At 41.5% G+C, this 17,329-nt stretch overlaps 1 protein-coding gene across 2 annotated transcripts in view; it reads right to left on the reverse strand.

Annotated features, from left to right (window-relative positions):
• Positions 1-8,517, reverse strand: part of PIK3C3 (phosphatidylinositol 3-kinase catalytic subunit type 3) — a 105,365-nt gene extending 96,848 nt beyond the window's left edge. Inside the window, exons 1-5 of one of the 2 annotated variants that reach the window (XM_087927554.1) lie at positions 8,381-8,517; positions 6,996-7,184; positions 6,082-6,225; positions 5,015-5,144; positions 3,349-3,375 (exon numbers count right to left, since the gene is read on the reverse strand). In XM_087927554.1, coding sequence (XP_087783680.1) covers positions 3,349-3,375; positions 5,015-5,144; positions 6,082-6,225; positions 6,996-7,184; positions 8,381-8,448 — 558 coding nt within the window. In that variant the 5' untranslated portion in view covers positions 8,449-8,517. The remainder of the gene's footprint in view (positions 1-3,348; positions 3,376-5,014; positions 5,145-6,081; positions 6,226-6,995; positions 7,185-8,380) is intronic. The other variant, XM_026713897.2, reaches the window with a different exon arrangement.
• Positions 8,518-17,329: the final 8,812 nt, after the last annotated feature.

Consider the following 17,329-nt stretch of genomic DNA (forward strand, 5'->3'; position numbering starts at 1 on the left):
ACGAGTAAAGTTAAAGGAGGAAGACAGATTCAATTAACGTCCGTGTCACTAACTTAAACAATTGCGATGATTCGCTTAACAAGATAGGAGGCAAGAAGAGTTGTAAACTGGCACAAGTATCACTTAATGTCTCATTTAGCAATGTAAATCTGGTGCTCAACTGTGGTCGTAAGCAGGGGCTGGATTCAAAAATCCCAGCAACCAGTTCGCTGCCCAGTTGCTGGGTGGGTGTGGCCATGGTGGGCGTGGTCTACCGGAACTTCCAGTATGGCCATTTTTCCACTTCCCCAGAGTCCGGAGGCTTCCCTCAGGTGTCTGGGAGGGTAAAAATGTCCACCCGCCAGGCTCTGAAGAGCCTCTGGAAGCTGGAAACAGGCCTGTTTCCTGACTTCTAGAATTTCTGGTTCGGCCATTTTTTCGCTTCCCCAGAGTCCAGAGGCTTCCCTCGGGCCACTGGGATGGCGCAAACAGCCTCCCCTGGGGATCTGGAAGGCCTCCGGAAGCCGGAAACAGACCTGCTTTCGGACTTCCAGAACCTCTGGTTCAGCCCGGTTTTCACCCTCCCAGAACCTCCACGTGGACCCTGCACTTATCTGCAACTAAATGGGCTGCGTAGAGACTCCTGGGAAGGGTGGGGCCAGCCAGTTGGTTCAATTAACGGTTTGGCGAACCAGATGTGAATTTAACATCCGGTTCACCTGAACCAATCCAAACCGGTAGAATCCCATCTCTGGTCGTAAGTTAAGGACTAGCTGTACAATTGAGGATCCTGAATGCCAATTATCAACCAAGGGAGACTCCTACATCATGCTAACCCATTAAAAAATTAAGAATGGTTGGCGTTAATCAAACTTAGTGTGCCGTGTAACTATAATTGCTCCGTCTTCATCTAATCGGATTAAGTATGTTATGAGACATTCACACTTCCAAATTCTGCACCTCGGTAACTTTTATGCCATATCAAAAGGGTCCATAATTAAATGGAAATCCAGCCAGCGTTAATATCAGAAGATGAGAATCACCTAAACATGGTTGCCTTTTGTTGTTGTTTTTTGAAATATTTCCACTAAACTGGAGATGAATGAAAAAGTGCCCAAGTATTTATATGTCAGTCTTTATTAATAGGAAAATAATATTTATGGTCATTGGAGACAAAGGCCTGCCTGCAAATTAGTAATCTCTCTCTGATTTATTACAGAACAACAACAACAACAAAAAAAAACTCTGAGCCAAGCATAAGAAGGGAGATTCACTAGGATAAATGAGACTTTATTTATGACTAAAGTTAATTTGTTCCAGCAACTAGTTAAACCCAGAGGCACTAAGTTGAGACTGGCGGCTCAAATGGAACAACTAGATAAAAATAAATAAAATTATCTAGTCAACTACGGCTGCTCACAGAAGCTAAGCAGTGTCGTCCTGGACTACTGATTGAATGGGCAATCATTAGGAAAGTACCAGGGCTATAATCTAAAAATGTCCACAACAATGTTAATAAAAATCCATCAGGACAATTACAAAGAGCCAAATGTATCTAGTTTTTTTTATATGTTACAAGGTGGTCCTCGACTTACAAGTTCGTTTAGCGACATTTCTAAGTTACAGTGGGACTGGAAAAGGTGACTTACATCCAGGGGTGGGATTCAAAAATCCTAACAACCGGTTCTCTGACCAGATGCTGGGTGGATGTGGCCATGGTGGGCGTGGTCTATCGGAACTTCCAGGAGGGCCATTTTTCACTTTCCCCAGAGTCCGGAGGCTTCCCTAGGGCCTCTGGATGAGAACGGCCTCCATCGGGCTCCGGAGGCCCTGTGGAAGCCAGAAACAGGCCCGTTTCTGGACTTCCAGAACTTCTAGGAGGGCCGTTTTTTGCCCTCCCCGAGACCGTGCAGACCCTGCACTTACCTGCATCTAAAATGGACCACGTGGAGACTCTTGGGCCGGAAGGGGAGGGGAGGGGTGGGCGTGGTCAGTTAGTTGATTCAACTATTGGTTCAGCGAACCAGATATAAATTTAACATCCAATTCGCCCGAACCGGCTGAATCTCATCCCTGCTGAAGTCCATTTTTCACACTTACGACCGTTGTAGCATTCACATGATCCAAATTCAGATGCTTGGCAACTGGTTTCACATTTATGACCGCTGTACTGTCCCAGGGTCCTGGGATTCCCCTTTGGAGACCTTCGGACAAGCAATTCCACTGGGGAAACCAGATTAACTCAACAACCGTGTGACTAATTTAACGACTGTAATGATTCACTTAAAAACAGTGGAAGAAGGGTGGTAAGTTGGAACAAAAGTCAGTTAGCAACTGTCTCACTTAGCAAAAGAAATGCTGTGGCCATAAGTCGAGGACTACCTGTATAGATATCGATACATATACTTCAAGCATGGATCTTAACTTATTATCAAAACCTGCATTCTAGGGATAATAAAACTCCATTAAATTCTGGTCTGTCTCACACTGGGTTCTGTGGCCACAGACTCGGACAGTGAGGAGGTTGGGGAGGAACATGGGCCAGTCCTGGAATCTGGGGAAGGCTCTGACAAATGCTCTGTGTTGGAGACAGAGATGGGGCCGACAGTTATCAGCTGTCTTTGGAATCAGAGAGCAGTGGGGAAGAAGAACAGCTGGAGCCTGTTCCTAATGTGCGCATGCACAGAGCTGGCAGGAGAAGGGAACATTTAAGAAACAAGGGTCGACTTGGGAGTAAAGGTGGATGGTGAATGGCCCCTTCCATAGGGAATAAAGAGAAGCGAAAGGGCAGTAGTGTTTGCAGGAGACAATTTAGTTCAATTTATTAGGGTGAAGATCTGACTTCTTGCCAAGTATTTTGTCTGCTATAGAGTGGCGTTTGGAAGATATCAGTCTGGCAACTGTCCAAGCCTGATAAAGGTCTGTAGTTGTACAATCTCTTGAAAGATTACTGGCCGGGACTATGTTGGAAAGTGAATGAGAGGAATTCACTTTAACCGAAATAAAAGGCGTTTTATCGGGATCAGGAGTTTTGTGCTTTTGGGAAGCCCTGGGCAGAACAGGTTTGGACTCCAACTTAAAACTACTATATTCCTTCTTTGACTCAGCACAATACGTGATCTTCATCATTGTGGATTGTGAATCATGGTTTAAAGCTTGTCATGTAACGTATGCAGCTAAACGAAAGTTTTGGCCAATGCTGAAACCCGATTATGAAGCTCAGGAGGGTTAACAGGTACTAAAGGAGCAAACTGACATGTGGACAAATCTAATAAAGCTTAAATTAGGATGTTAGTCCTCAGGAAGTTGCAACCATGTGCTTTTCCAAAGACTGGTGCCAACAACAAGCCATGGTTCCTTGGTACTTACTTCCTCCAAATGTTCCTCGCCTGAGGCCTACATTGAAAAAAAAACCTATCTGTTAGCTGCACGTCTCAAAAATGGAACTGAGATCTTTACCCATCCTTGAATTCCTCTGGAAATGGGACCTTGATCTAACTAGAGCAGGGGTCTTCAAACTTGATAGCTTTAAAACTTGTGGATTTCAACTCCCAGAATTCCTCCTCCAGTCACGTTAGCTCAGGAATTTTGGGAGTTGAAGTCCACAAGTCTTAAACTTGCCCAAGTTTGAAGACCCTTCATCTAATAGGTCAAAGGTTTAGCAATGTGGTTAAGCTTAGCCAGAGGGATACGGAAAGCAGAAAATAGGTTGATTTTATCTAGCAAGAGTGATTGATCCCAAGAAGAACAGCATCACAAGAGAAACAAGGAACAGACCCAAAGATGAGACAGGGTGAAGAAATAAGATATGAGATCCCAAAGGTGTTTTCTTTCCCAAAAGGCAACTGGTCTTTGCTTTTTCTTGAAGACCTTTTGCTTCTCATCCAAGAAGCTTCTTCAGTTCTGAAGAACTTGAAGTTCTTCAACTTCAAGAAGCTTCTTGACTGATAAGTGAAACTTTTTCAAGGAAAAAACAAAGTCCAGTTGCCTTTTGAAAAAGCACCCTTGGGACAACCATGACCTGAATGACTGAGAATCTCCATGGCTAAGACATGAGATGGGAGAAGATAGTCCTTCTTTGAGAACAGGAAACAAAATCTCCCTTCCCAGAAACGGATCTTCAGAGTGACCGATGAAGATGGAAACTCCCCATGGGAATGTCGTGTTCCTATCACTGCAAAAGATAGCATAGAAAGAGATGTTCGACCTTGATGACTTTAAGACTTGTGGATTTCAACTCCCAGTGTTCCTCAGCATGGCTGGCTGAGGAATACTGGGAGTTGAAGCCCACAAGTCTTAAAGTCACCAAGGTTGGACATCCCTGGCATAGAAGGTCTGCAAGATGACCTACGTTTCTAGGGCATCTGGCATTAACTGATCCAAAGATCCCACGAATTACGAAACTATATGTTTTATTTGAGTCTCAACGGAGAGAGATAAAACAGAGCTTCCTGTCTTTTATTCTCACAAGAACGCTCAGCTGCTTCTAAGACTTAGACTAGAACTCACAATCTCCTGGTGATTGATCCAAAGTCACCCAGCCGGTTTTCATTCTTAAGGTGGGACTTGAATTCACAGTCTCCTGCTTTCTAGCAAGGTGCCTTCACTACTAAACCAAACTGCCTCTAAACGTGCTTTAACTTCTAGAATGAACTCTTGATTCAGTTCATGGCTTCAACTCTGGTTTACATCCTTCTCAAACAACCATGGTAAAATCATAACTGTAAGCAATCAAACCATTAGTAATATAATAAGAGAGTTAGAAGGGACCTGGAAGGTCTTCTACTCCAACCCCCTGCTTAGGAAGGAAACCCCATACTATTTCAGACAAGTGGTTGTCCAATCTCTTCTTCAAAAACCTCTGGAGATGGGGCACCCACAACTTCTGGAGGCGTTCCACTGATTAATTGTTTTCATTGTTAGGAAATGCCTCCTTAACCCTAGGTTGCTTCTCTTCTTGATTCATTTCCATCCATTCCTTCTTGTCCTGCCTTCAGGTGAAGTAGAACAACAAACAAGGAGAGTTTCTCCTTACCTTGGCTAACCGACTCATCTTGTCTTCTGAAAAGGTACTGCTTGTTTTCCCAGGAGTCTTGGTGGGCTCAGAACCATCGGCTTCCACATTGGGCCATACTTTGAGATCATGCATTCCTTGACGGAACATCCTATGAATGGAAGGCAGATTTAAAGAGACAGCTATAATGGGATGGGATGGGATGGGATGGGATGGGATAGGATAGGATAGGATAGGATAGGACAGGAGTAGAGTAGAATAAGAGTAGTGTAGAGTAGTGTAGAGTAGAGTAGAGTAGAGTAAAATAGAATAGAATAGAATAGAATAGAATAGAATAGAATAGAATAGAATAGAATAGAATAGAATAGAATAGAATAGAATAGAATAGAATAAAATAGAATAGAATAGAATAGAATAGAATAGAGTAGAGTAGAGTAGAATAGAATAGAATAGAATAGAATAGAATAGAATAGAATAGAATAGAATAGAATAGAATAGAGCAGAGCAGAATAGAATAGAATAGAAGTAGAGTAGAGTAGAGTAGAGTAGAATAGAACAGAACAGAACAGAATAGAATAGAATAGAATAGAATAGAAGTAGAGTAAGTAGAGTAGAGTGAATAGAATAGAATAGAATAGAATAGAATAGAATAGAATAGAATAGAAGAATAGAGATAGAGTAGAGTAGAGCAGAGCAGAGAACAGAACAGAACAGAACAGAATAGAGTAGAGTAGAGTAGAGTAGAGTAGAGCAGAGAGAGTAGAGTAGAGTAGAGTAGAGTAGAGTAGAGAGAGTAGAGTAGAGTAGAGAAGTAGAGTGAAGAATAGAGTAGAGTAGAGTAGAGTAGAGTAGAGTAGAATAGTAGAGTAGAGTAGAGTAGAGTAGAGTAGAGTAGGAATAGTTCTTTATTGGTCAAGTGTGATTGGACCCACAAGGAATTTGTCTCCAGCGCATAAGCTCTCAGTGTACATATAAACAGCAAAGTAATATAACCATGAGATACCAATAGGAGAAGGTCCTATAGAAAAGATGAGAAGGATAATAGCATTATAACAATATACAGCAGAAGAGAAGGAAAAACAACTCACCCATATTTCCCAAAGAGAGAGACCGTGGTGCCACCCACAGGGACTGCTTTCCCAGGTCCATAGATGTCCCATATTGTGAAGGCCACCTGAGCATTTCGGGGCAAATCAGGGTATTTAACTGGCAGTTTTAACCATTCATTCCAGCTGAGGAGAAAAGTTAAGTTTTAGTTCAGATTTACACCGGTCTAACCCTCCCTAGATTAGAACCTCAAAATCTGACTCAGTTATTGACCCCACTATACTGTTAACATGATCAATCCATTTATTTCCATTGCCGTCACCATAATGAATAAACTATCTTGTAGAAATTTCTAGATGAACTCTGAAACAGGGCTCTCCAACCTTGGCAACTTTAAGACTTGTTGCCTCTTGAAAAAAAAGAACACTTGGGACAACTATAACCTGGATGACCGAGAGTTTCCATAGTCATCCAGATGAGATCTGGATGATGAGGAATGGAAGGATTTATATTCCCTGAAAAAGGCTGGTCACTTGCATTATTTTAGAGAATTATTGAGGCCATTTGGAGGTTTATCTGTGTCCTCAGGCTCAGCCGAGTGGTGCAAATGGGTGTGGAACCATCTTGGAACTGTTGAAAATTGTAGAGTGGAGATAAATAATGTATTCCTCCTCCTCTGTTGACAGAGGGCTGTTTAATTTTGACATAGGTGGCTCAATGACTTCTAAAAGGAGCAAATAACCAGCTGTCTGCAATGAGTATAAATTCTTCCATCCTCTACCATTCAGTCAGAGCTGAAGAAGCTTCTTGGATGAGAAGCAAAACATCTTTAAAGAAAAACCAGAAAGTCCAGTTTCCTCTTGTTTCTTTTGACCAGGATGACAGAGAATCTCCATAGACGTCCAGATGAGATCTTTAGGATCCACGCTAGTGATCCTCAACCCAGAGGACTTACTTCCACCTGGTGCTAAAAGCTTTGTAGGACGTCCGGACAGGGAGAGCGAGAGGCTTTCCTTCTGCAAACACCTGGCAGGTGACATATAGGTCAGAACACGTTTCTTGGTACAACCCAGAGAACCTCAGCATGGGATTTTCCAAAACTGCTTTGTAGCTCTTCTGCTCTCTCTTCCCTTCCAAGCTGCCTCTAAGTGGACAAAGCAGAAAAACAAAGATTTGAGTATGTTATTAGCGAACATGATAATGGAGGTTTGGTGTAGTGGTTAAGGCACCAGGCTAGAAAGCAGAAGACCGTGAATTTGAGCCCTAAGCATGAACATTGGCTGGGTGATGTTGGACCAATCATCAGGAGACCTTAAGTTCTAGTCTCCCCTTAGGTGTGAAAGCCGGCTGGGTGACTTTGGATCGATCGACAGAAGATAGTGAGCTCCAGTCCCCACTTCGGCGTGGAAGTTGGCTGGATGACTTTGGGCCAATCACCAGGAGAGGGTGAGATCTAGTCTCACCTTAGGCATGAAAGCCAACTGGGTGATCTTGTGTCGATCACCAGGAGATGGTGAGTTCTAGTCCAACCTTAGGTTAGGCATGAAAGCCAACTGGGTGACTTTGGACCAATCGCCAGGAGACATGAGCTCTAGTCTAGTCCCACTTTAGGCATGAAAGCTGGCTGGGTGACTTTGGACCAATCACCAGGAGACATGAACTCTAGTCTAGTCCCACCTTAGGCATGAAACCTGGCTGGGTGACTTTGGGCCAATCACCAGGAGAAGGTGAGATCTAGTCCCACCTTAGGCATGAAAGCCGGCTGGGTGACTTTGGACCAATCACCAGGGGACAGAGATGCACCTTGCAAGACAGGGGTAGTTACTTTGGACCAATCACCAGGAGACATGAACTCTAGTCTAGTCCCACCTTAGGCATGAAAGCCAACTGGGTGACTTTGGACCAATCGCCAGGAGACATGAGCTCTAGTCTAGTTCCACCTTAGGCATGAAAGCCGGCTGGGTGACTTTGGACCAATCACCAGGGGACAGAGATGCACCTTGCAAGACAGGGGTAGTTAGGCATCCAGCAAGAGAAGAAAAGGGTCCCAAATCATTGCAAAGAAGACCTCTCCTCCCTCCCCAATTATTTGCAAAGCAAGGACCCCTCCTCCCTCCCCAGTTATTTGCAAGGCAGGGACCTCCGCCCCCTCCTCTCTCATCCCAACTCATTGCAATGCAGGGACCTCTCCTCCCTTCCCCCAAGTCTGACCCCTTGGGAGAGAGGACCAATGCCCCCATCACCCCCGCCTCCGCAAAAAAAAAAAAAAAAAAAAAAAAAAAACTGGGGGGAAAGGACAGAGCATGCGCATCCTCGGGGGCGGGGTGGTGGGGCACTCACATCTTCAGCTGCACGTTCAGGTCCAGATCGCAGCTGTACACATAGTAGAACTTCTCCGTTTCCCCCATGGCGGCTGGTGCGCCAACCCTCCCGCTGCTCTGTCATCGGCAACCAGCTGATGCTTTCGTACGCCTCCCTCCCCCCGCGCTCTTCCCCAGCCGTCCAATCCGCGGCCGGAGGCGCTCCCGGGGGCGCGTCTTCATTGGAGCGCGAGCGCCCCGCCCACTCTACGGTCCGAGAAAGGGCAACGACAACCCTTTTCCTCGTTGCGGGGCGGCTTTCTTTTGCCCTACGCTAAGATGGCGAGCGGCGTTGTACGGAAGAAGGGCGTGGGGAGAGGAGGGAGGGGAAAAGATGGCCGCGCCCACGGGAAATGGACCAAGATGGCAGCGCCCTGTGGTTTTGTTTTGTTTTTTTTTCCGTACAAAGAGAGAAGAATTTGGACCAAAAAAAAAAAAAAATTCGGTTTAATATACTGGGTGAGGTGGAGTTTGTTTTCTTTTCGTCCGCAGATTTTTTTATTTCTAAGTCGGTTTATGAACTTTGCACTTCCAGAAGCTGGGACCGTCTAAAGCAGTTTCGGGCGAGGGAGGGGGGGTTAAAATCTTTTTTTAAAAAAATAAATATTATTTTATTCAAATTTTTAAGATGCAAGAGGAAAATGGAATAGAAACTAAAATAAACTAAGAAGGAAAAAAGAAAAAGGAATAACAGAGGAAAGGGAATTGAACGGAATAGTTTTTAGTTAGTTAAAGAGACAGGGTAGATAGATGCTACAGATGGATGGATGGATGGATGAATAAAGGATGGATGGATGATAGATGATAGATAAATGATAGATAGATGCTGGATGGATGGATGATGGATAGATGATGGATGGATAGATAGATAAAAGATGGATGGATGGATGATAGATGGCAGATAAATGATAGATGATGGATGGATAGATAGATAAAAGATGGATGGATGGATGGATGGATGATAGATGATAGATAAATGATAGATAGATGATAGATGGATGATAGATGGATAGATGATAGATAAATGGTAGATAGATAGCTCAGAAAGCTCAAACTGGCCAAGGAGCTGCTGATCCAGTTCTACAGAGGAATCATTGAGTCTGTCATCTGCACCTCTATGACTGTCTGGTTTGGTTCTGCAACCCAACAGGACAGACACAGACTTCAGAGGATAATTAGGACTGCAGAAAAAACAATTACTACCAACCTGCCTTCCATCAAGGACGTGTATACTGCACAGGTCAAAAAGAGGGCTGTGAAAATATCTACAGATCCCTCACATCCCAGACATAAACTGTTTCAATTCCTAACTCTCAAAACGACGCTGTAGGGCACTGAACAACTAGACACAAGGACAGTTTTTTTCCCCGAACGCCATCACTCTGCTAAACAAATAATTCCCTCAACACCGTACAACTATTTACAAAGTCTGCATTACTGTTACTATTAATCTGCTCGTCACTCTTTATCACCCATCTCCTCTCACTTGTGACTGTATGACTGTAACTTTATCCTTGTATCCTAACGATTTACATTGACTGTTTCCTAGTATGACTTGATTGCTTATTGTACCACATGACTATTATTAAGTGTTGCACCTTATGATTCTTAACTCTTGACGAATGTATCTTTTATTTTATGTATATTGAGAACATTTGCACCAAGACAAATTCCTTGTGTGTCCAATCACACTTGGCCAATAAAGTATTCTATTTCAAAGCTTCTTGGAAGGCAGTCCGTAACCCTAAATGACTGCATTATTAAGGTTTTTGCATAGACATTCTGGAGGTCTATGTGTTTCCTTGGACCTTTCATTGCTACATAACCTAATTTTTTTGTATGTATGTATGTATTCATTTATTAAATTTATTTGCCACCCATCTTAACCACGGGGTGATTCTGGGCAGCATTAAACAATAAAGAGGAATTTATAACAAAGCTGGACCTGCCTGCAGCTTTTTATTATGAAATGTTATTATTCTACAAGACAAACATTATGTAGCCCATGATGCAAATGTTATTCTTCAACAAAGAAACAATTAATGACTTCGGAGATGGTCAAATATCTCGCCAAACACAGCTTGCATTGTTGAATAAATATTTCAGCATCTAATTGCTAAACACCCCTCAACGTTAAGGTAAAAGATAATGAATTCTGAGCTCTCCCTCCATGTTTTTATTGTGAAATGCTAAAATCGCACTGTAATAGAAAAATTGAAGCGATGCTTATGCTGTAAGTTCACAAATGCATTGTTACAGTCTCTGATTTTCCACGCTGATGAGAGCTTGCTCGTGTGATATTATACTGAGCGTGGAACGTGAATGGAAAATAAGTATTGTGGACATGAATTGCTATTCAAATATTTGCTTTGCTTAGAAACATACAAGAAGAAAACCTGTGAGTAGAATCTTAACAAAAGTAAGCCGTGGGAAATTTAACTATGCCTTATGTTAGATGGGGAGGAGAGAAAAAAACTTTTGGGGAGTGAAGCTGCATCAAATGTTTTTGATGAATCAGATTAGAAAGTCTGTGCTACAAACACATGGGTGGGATCAGATTTTTCTACATTCTTTCCTTCCTTCCACCTTCCCTTCCTCCCTTCTTTCCTTCCTTGTTTCTTTTACCTTCCTTCCTTTCCCTTCCTTCTTTCTCCCTCCTTCATCCCTGCTTCCTGCCACCCTACCTTCTATAATCCCTCTCTCTCTCCCTTCCTTATTTCTTCTCTCCTTCCTTCCATTCTTCCTTCCATCCTCCTTGCTTCCTGCCACCCTCGCTCTCTTCTACTCTTTCTTCCTCCTTCCTCCTCTCTCCTGCCTCTTTCTCTTTTTCTTTCTTTCTCTCTCCTCTCCTTTTTCATTTCATTTCATTTATTTCTTGCTCCTCCCTCCCTCCTTTCCTTCCTTTCCCTTCCTTCTTTATCCTTCCTTCTTCCCTCCATCTCTCCCTCCTCTCTCTCTTTCTTTTTCCCCTTCCTTCCTTTTTCATTTCATTTTATTTCTTGCTCCTCCTCCTCCCTCCCTTCTTTCTTTCCTTTCTTTTTCTTTTTTCTCCCTCACTCCATCGCCACTTCCTTCCTCCCTCCCTTGCTCACTCCCTTATTTGTATTTATTTGAAAAAATCTATATAGCTGCCATGCTTCTAACCAACTCTGGATGACTCCCCATCAAAAGTTAAAACAGCTACATTTGAAATCTCAGAGACACTAATGCACAAAATCATTTGAACAAGTCTATAGTTCAACACACTCTCCCCCCCACTCCCTGAAAATATTCTCCCAACAGTGTATAACTTGCCCTGAATTTATTTGGCCTTCTACATAAAGCTTCAGACCATTTGTACAGGTATCCAAGTGTGTATTTGGAAAGCAAAACGGGTGGTTGATGTTATTAAATCAAGAATCTGCAATTCCCTCTTGATCTATTTCGGCTGTGAAAATATCTTTCCTTCCAAGATAATCTGTAACTCTCTTCGACTTGCAAAAAAAGCCACAAATGTGGTTTCTACGTTTGAGAAAGCCAACTGCGTGTTTGTCTGTGGTGATAAACTGATACAGATTTGCACGTACAAATGTTCCTTGTTTGGATGACTTGAGATAACAATGCAAGTATTTTATATTTCCATCAAGGGTGACATTAATATCATCAGGATATTTTTCCCATCAGACAGTTTTACACCTTCCAAAGATCGGATCTCTATGCAATATTTTATATGTATATCTGGCCTTTTTTCAGGTTGGTTTCAAGTCTATCCAGAAGAATAAAAGATCTCAGTCAAAAGTTATCTCTGGAAGAGAAAGTCTTCCATCAGCTTTGTGGCTTTTCGCTTCCTTTTATTCTTTTTTTTCTATTCATACACATATAGTTTACATTAGGAAGATTTCTTTTGCATCTAATTATACCAAAGCTGCCATAGAGAAGAGTGGGGATCAATCTATTCTCCAAAGCACCTGAAGGCAGGACAAGAAGCAATGGATAGAAACTAACCAAGGAGAGAAGCAACTTAGAACTAAGGAGAAATTTCCTGAAAGTGAGAATAATTAATCAGTGGAACAACTTGCCTCCAGAAGTTGTGGATGCTCCAACACTGGAAGTGTTTTGTTGTTTTTTTAATAAAACTTTATTTGGGTTTTCACACATACAAAATACAAGTAAAATATCTTTTTTAAAAATAGCATGGTCCCGGGTTGAACTTCTTAATACAGACACAAAACTCAATTTCACACTCCTTTTTGTATTCTATCCCATATCTTATACTATTTTACATTTTCTATATAGTTTTTCCCCTCTTTTAATTTTCTAAATTTTATTTTGATTATCTCATCTCAATTCAAATCATTATATTTATACTTTTGTCTGTTCTGTTTCAATTTCATATTATCTTTTCTCATTAAACGAATTTTCTCCTGTAGTTACTAATTGTAGTATGGCACCTTTATATCTTTTAATTACATCCATTCAACTTTTATTTAAACTTCAATATATACTTAAGTTTATGACCTTCAGTATAATACATAATACATAACTTCCAATCAAATTCTGCTTGGTACATTCTTATAATACACACTATATTCTTTTTAAAAAAAGAAAGATTGTAAATATATGTAATTTTAAAACCTCATTCCATTCCAGTTCAGTTCTATCATTAATAATCATTAAAATCTTAACATCTTCAACACTTCTTTTCAATTAAATATCATACTTCCTTAAAAACACATATAATCTCCATAATTAATTTTCCCTTATTTCTCTTCACATATGTTTTATAAATCATTAAATACACCTTTTGTTACATTTATTTATTGACAAGCATTCCACTGAATTACGATAGCTATTTTATCAGACATTTTAATCATACATTGTTTCATATTTTCTAAAATTATTTCTATTTCTAATATAACCATACTGTCTTATGTACCTTTGCAGAATCCCTTTTTCCATTAAGTTTTCACCCATTATCTCTAAATAGACCCTGTTTCTCTATATTTTGCTTCTGTCCTTTATAACTTCTTTTCCTTTCTTTCTTCCCTCTCATCTTCTCCCTCCCATTTTTACCCCCTTGTCTCTCTAGTTCTAATTCCCTCTTCTGCATTTCCCTCTTCTATTGCTTTCTGATTTTATACTTATTTTTCACTCTATTTTTTTTTTTTTTGGAGCTGTTTTTCCCAATCTTAAACTTTCCATTCTCTTTCCCCCCTTTCCTTTTTCCCCCCTGTCTAAGATTACTTGTTCATTAAAGATGGCTTCTTCTTTGTCGCAATCTTCTTGTTCTGCAGGCATTTCTTGTTGTTTCTCATAATTCCAAATCTCCATTTCTAAGAACTAAAATACGAAGCCAAAAGAACCTCTCCCTTCTTGTGCATCTTCTTTGTACTTTTTAAGTTCCATTTTCAGTTCTTCTAAAAGTGGGGCCATTTTAAACAGTTTTAAACAACCACCCGACTGATTTTAGTTATTCAAAACAATAACCAAGAATCCAGAAATCATCAAGTAATCCAGATAGTCCTGAGTTATATCTTCTTATTTCTTTTTCGACTTTCTCTTCCTGGGGTTTTTGTTGCGATATTTCAGTTAGAATATATCTTTTGGAAGTCTTGTTGAGATTTTGCTGTAAGTTCTTTTTTTAATTCCAGGCAGTCTCCCCACTTCCAGATCCTGCCCTTTGATTCTTTTTCTCTCCTTTCCTGTTTTCAAAAACTTTCAATTATCCAGAAATCTTTATTATCCCTTTGACTTTTTATTTTCAGCATTAAATGCTTATTGATGTCAAAGAGGATTTTTTTCCAATTTCTTGCTTAAGTCTCTTAGCTGTCAGTATAGGAAAAGGAGAAAACCAAATCTTTTCCTTTTTCTCTCTCCTTCACAGCTTAAAAATCTTCTTAGGGGACAATGTTATTGTTTTTTAACAGTTTCAATTCCAGGGTACCTTATTTGTTGCTTTTGCTGTTTGACCCGGTCAACCAAAACTTTCTTTTCTTATCTTCCTCCTGCACATTCTTTTCCGGTCGAGTTCTTCTTTGTGCTGGCCATTTCTGACCACTGCTGCAACCGCCTTCGGGAAAGGGAGTAATGGCCAGCTGGGGAGGAGAGATGCGGCTCTCCTCAACCCTGCAGGCAGTCTCCCCTTTCTTCACCACCTCTACTGGGTGGCTTAGCCCCGAAACCAACCGGTTCAGGGCGCTCCAGCGGCTAGCACGGATCGAAGCCTTGCAGAGACGAGGTTTTGGTCTGTCGCTGAAGAAACTCAAACCGGAAACCCCCAACACTGGAAGTTTTTAAGAAGGGATTTGTCTGAAATGGTATAGGGTTTCCTGCCTAAACAGAGGGTTGGACTAGAAGATCTCCAAGATCCTTCCAACTCTTCTCTTCTATTCTCTCTCTTCAAGTGGAAAAAAGAGGCATTTTGACATTTATTGAACCCTGTCTGTTGACACTATAGGTATCAGGGTTCCAAGTAACAGATCCATTGCAAGCAAAAAGGGTCTGTCCAGCAATTTGAGAACTCCTCAGAGCAATTTCCCATTGTGACATGGGAGTGCTCACTCCTTCCCCTATATACTTGCCTCTAGGATTACAATCAAATCAGAATGACAGAGTTGGAAGGGATTTTGGATATCTTTCAGTCCAACCCTCTGCACAGGCAGAAACCCCTATACCGTTTCAGACAAATGGTTATCCAATCTTCTTAAAAACCTCCAGTGTTGGAGCATTTATAACTTCTGGAGGTAAGTTGTTCCAATGATTAATTGTTCTGTCAGGAATTCCTCCTAGTTCCAGATTGCTTTTCTCCTTGATTAGTCTCCATCCATTGCTTCTTGTCCTGCCTTCAGGTGCTATGGAGAATAGCTTGACTCCCTCTTCTTTGTGGCAGCCCCTGAGATATTGGAACACTGCAATCATGTCACCCTTAGTCCTTCTTTTAGTTAAACTAGACATAACCAATACCTGTAACTATTCTTCCTATGTTTTAGCCACCACCCCCTTAATCAAATTCAGATCCAAATCAAAATGAGTAATGACTATTAATATGTAAAGCAAGGATCTCCAAAGTTGGCAACTTTAAGATTTGGGGAGTTCAACTCCCAGAATTCCCCAGCCAGCATGGCTGGCTCAGGAATTTTTGGAGTTGAAGCCAACACATCTTAAAGTTGCCAGCTTTGAAGACGCTTGATCTAAAACATAGGAGAAAAAAAATATTGAAGTGATTTTTGACTGGGAAAGAAAAAAAGAGAGGAACTAATATTCCCCATAAATAAGGTTTATGTCTCTGTCTGTCTGTCTGTCTGTCTGTCTCTCTCTCTCTCTGCCTCTGTCTCTCTCTCTCTCTCTCTCTCTCTCTCTGTTTCTCTCTCTGTGTCTCTCTCCCTCTCTCTCCCTTCCTCCCTCCAGGGAATACCAGATCTAGAGTGCAAAAATTTCAGAGACCATAGGAGGGCAGGAGAGAGAAACTGAAATGTTGTGACTTTGCTGCTCCCTGGTGGTTATGTGCATCTTTGCAATCTCGATCTTGCATTTCTGTAAGAAAGCAGAAAGCAGAGCAACCAAACATGACAGATAAAATACAAGTAGTCCTTGATTTACGGACAATTGCCTGGCTCAAGTTATGATCATAAATCAAGAACTACCTTTATGAATCTGCTTAAAAGAAAGGTTAACATTCAAATATCAAAATATCTGGGCTATCCAGCAAAATTCCGAGAAGGTAGGCTACTCTTTTTTATGTATTCTGAAGATCAGGCATGAAAAGAAATATTGGGGTTATATGTTTGGGTGAGGAGAGCTTTTCAGAGGATACTTCCTCCACCGGAAAGGATGGGGGTCCATTCCCCAGAGAGAAAGCCTGATGGCTTTTGTAAAGCTAATGACATGAGAAAATTCAAATTGCATGGCTTAACTTTGACTTAAACCTCCTATATCTAATCATCTCAATTGGGTATTCAGTTCCTAATCCAAGTCATTAATCTCCTGTGCATGCCCTCACTTATTATTGAAAAGTCTGTATTATTCTGTGGGCTGTAAAGAAGAAAAAAGTGCTAAGAAGATTGATACTTAATGGAATGTTTTCTTAAGAGTCTCTGAAGGAGGAGGAGGAGGAGGAGGAGGAGGAGGAAGGAGAAAGAAGAAGAAGAAGAAGAAGAAGAAGAAGAAGAAGAAGGAGAAGAAGAAGAAGAAGAAGAAGAGGAGGAGGAGGAGGAGGAGGAGGAGGAGGAGGAGGAGGAGGAGGAGGAGGAGGAGGAGGAGGAGGAGGAGGGAGGAGGAGGAAGGAAAGAGGGAGGAGGAAGAAAAAGGGAGGAGGAGGAGGAGGAAGAAAGGAGGAGGAGGAGGAGGAGGAAGAAGGGAGGAGAAGAGAAGGAGGAAAGAAGAAGAAGAAAGAGGAGGAGGGAAGGAGAAGGAGGAGGAAGAAGAGGGAGGAGGAAGAAGAGGAGGAGGAAAGAAGAAGAAAGAGGAAGAGGAGGAGGAAGAAGAGGGAGGAGAAGGAAGGAGGAGGGGGAGGAAGAGAAGAAGAGGAGGAGGAGAAGGAGGAAGAAGAGGAGGAGGAAGGAAGAAGAAGAAGAGGAGGAGGAAGAGGAGGAAGAGAAGGAGGAGAAGAGGGAGGAGGAAGAAGAAGTGGTTTTGTGATTTATACATTATTTATTCTACTCATTTATTTAAAATATTTATAAAGCCTCCCATCTTTTCACCAACTCTGGGTGTCCCCGCCCCACCCCCAATCAAAAGTTAAAACAGCATGAAAGCCACAATAAAACTATGAAACCCAAACACATTAAGAAAGTCATGTTGGTGTCTTTGCTCAAATCTCCATACCTCCTAGGCATAATTTTGCAGACAAGAAATATTTGGAAGTGCATGCTGGTGAACATCCAAAATGTTTTGTCCATTCAGTCAACAACCTAGTCAAACACCCATCCGGTTTTTAAAAGAAATTTGTGAT

This window comes from Pseudonaja textilis, chromosome 2, assembly GCF_049901715.1.
Source record: "Pseudonaja textilis isolate UNSWEBS1 chromosome 2, rPseTex1.2, whole genome shotgun sequence".
Classification (NCBI taxonomy): domain Eukaryota; kingdom Metazoa; phylum Chordata; class Lepidosauria; order Squamata; family Elapidae; genus Pseudonaja; species Pseudonaja textilis.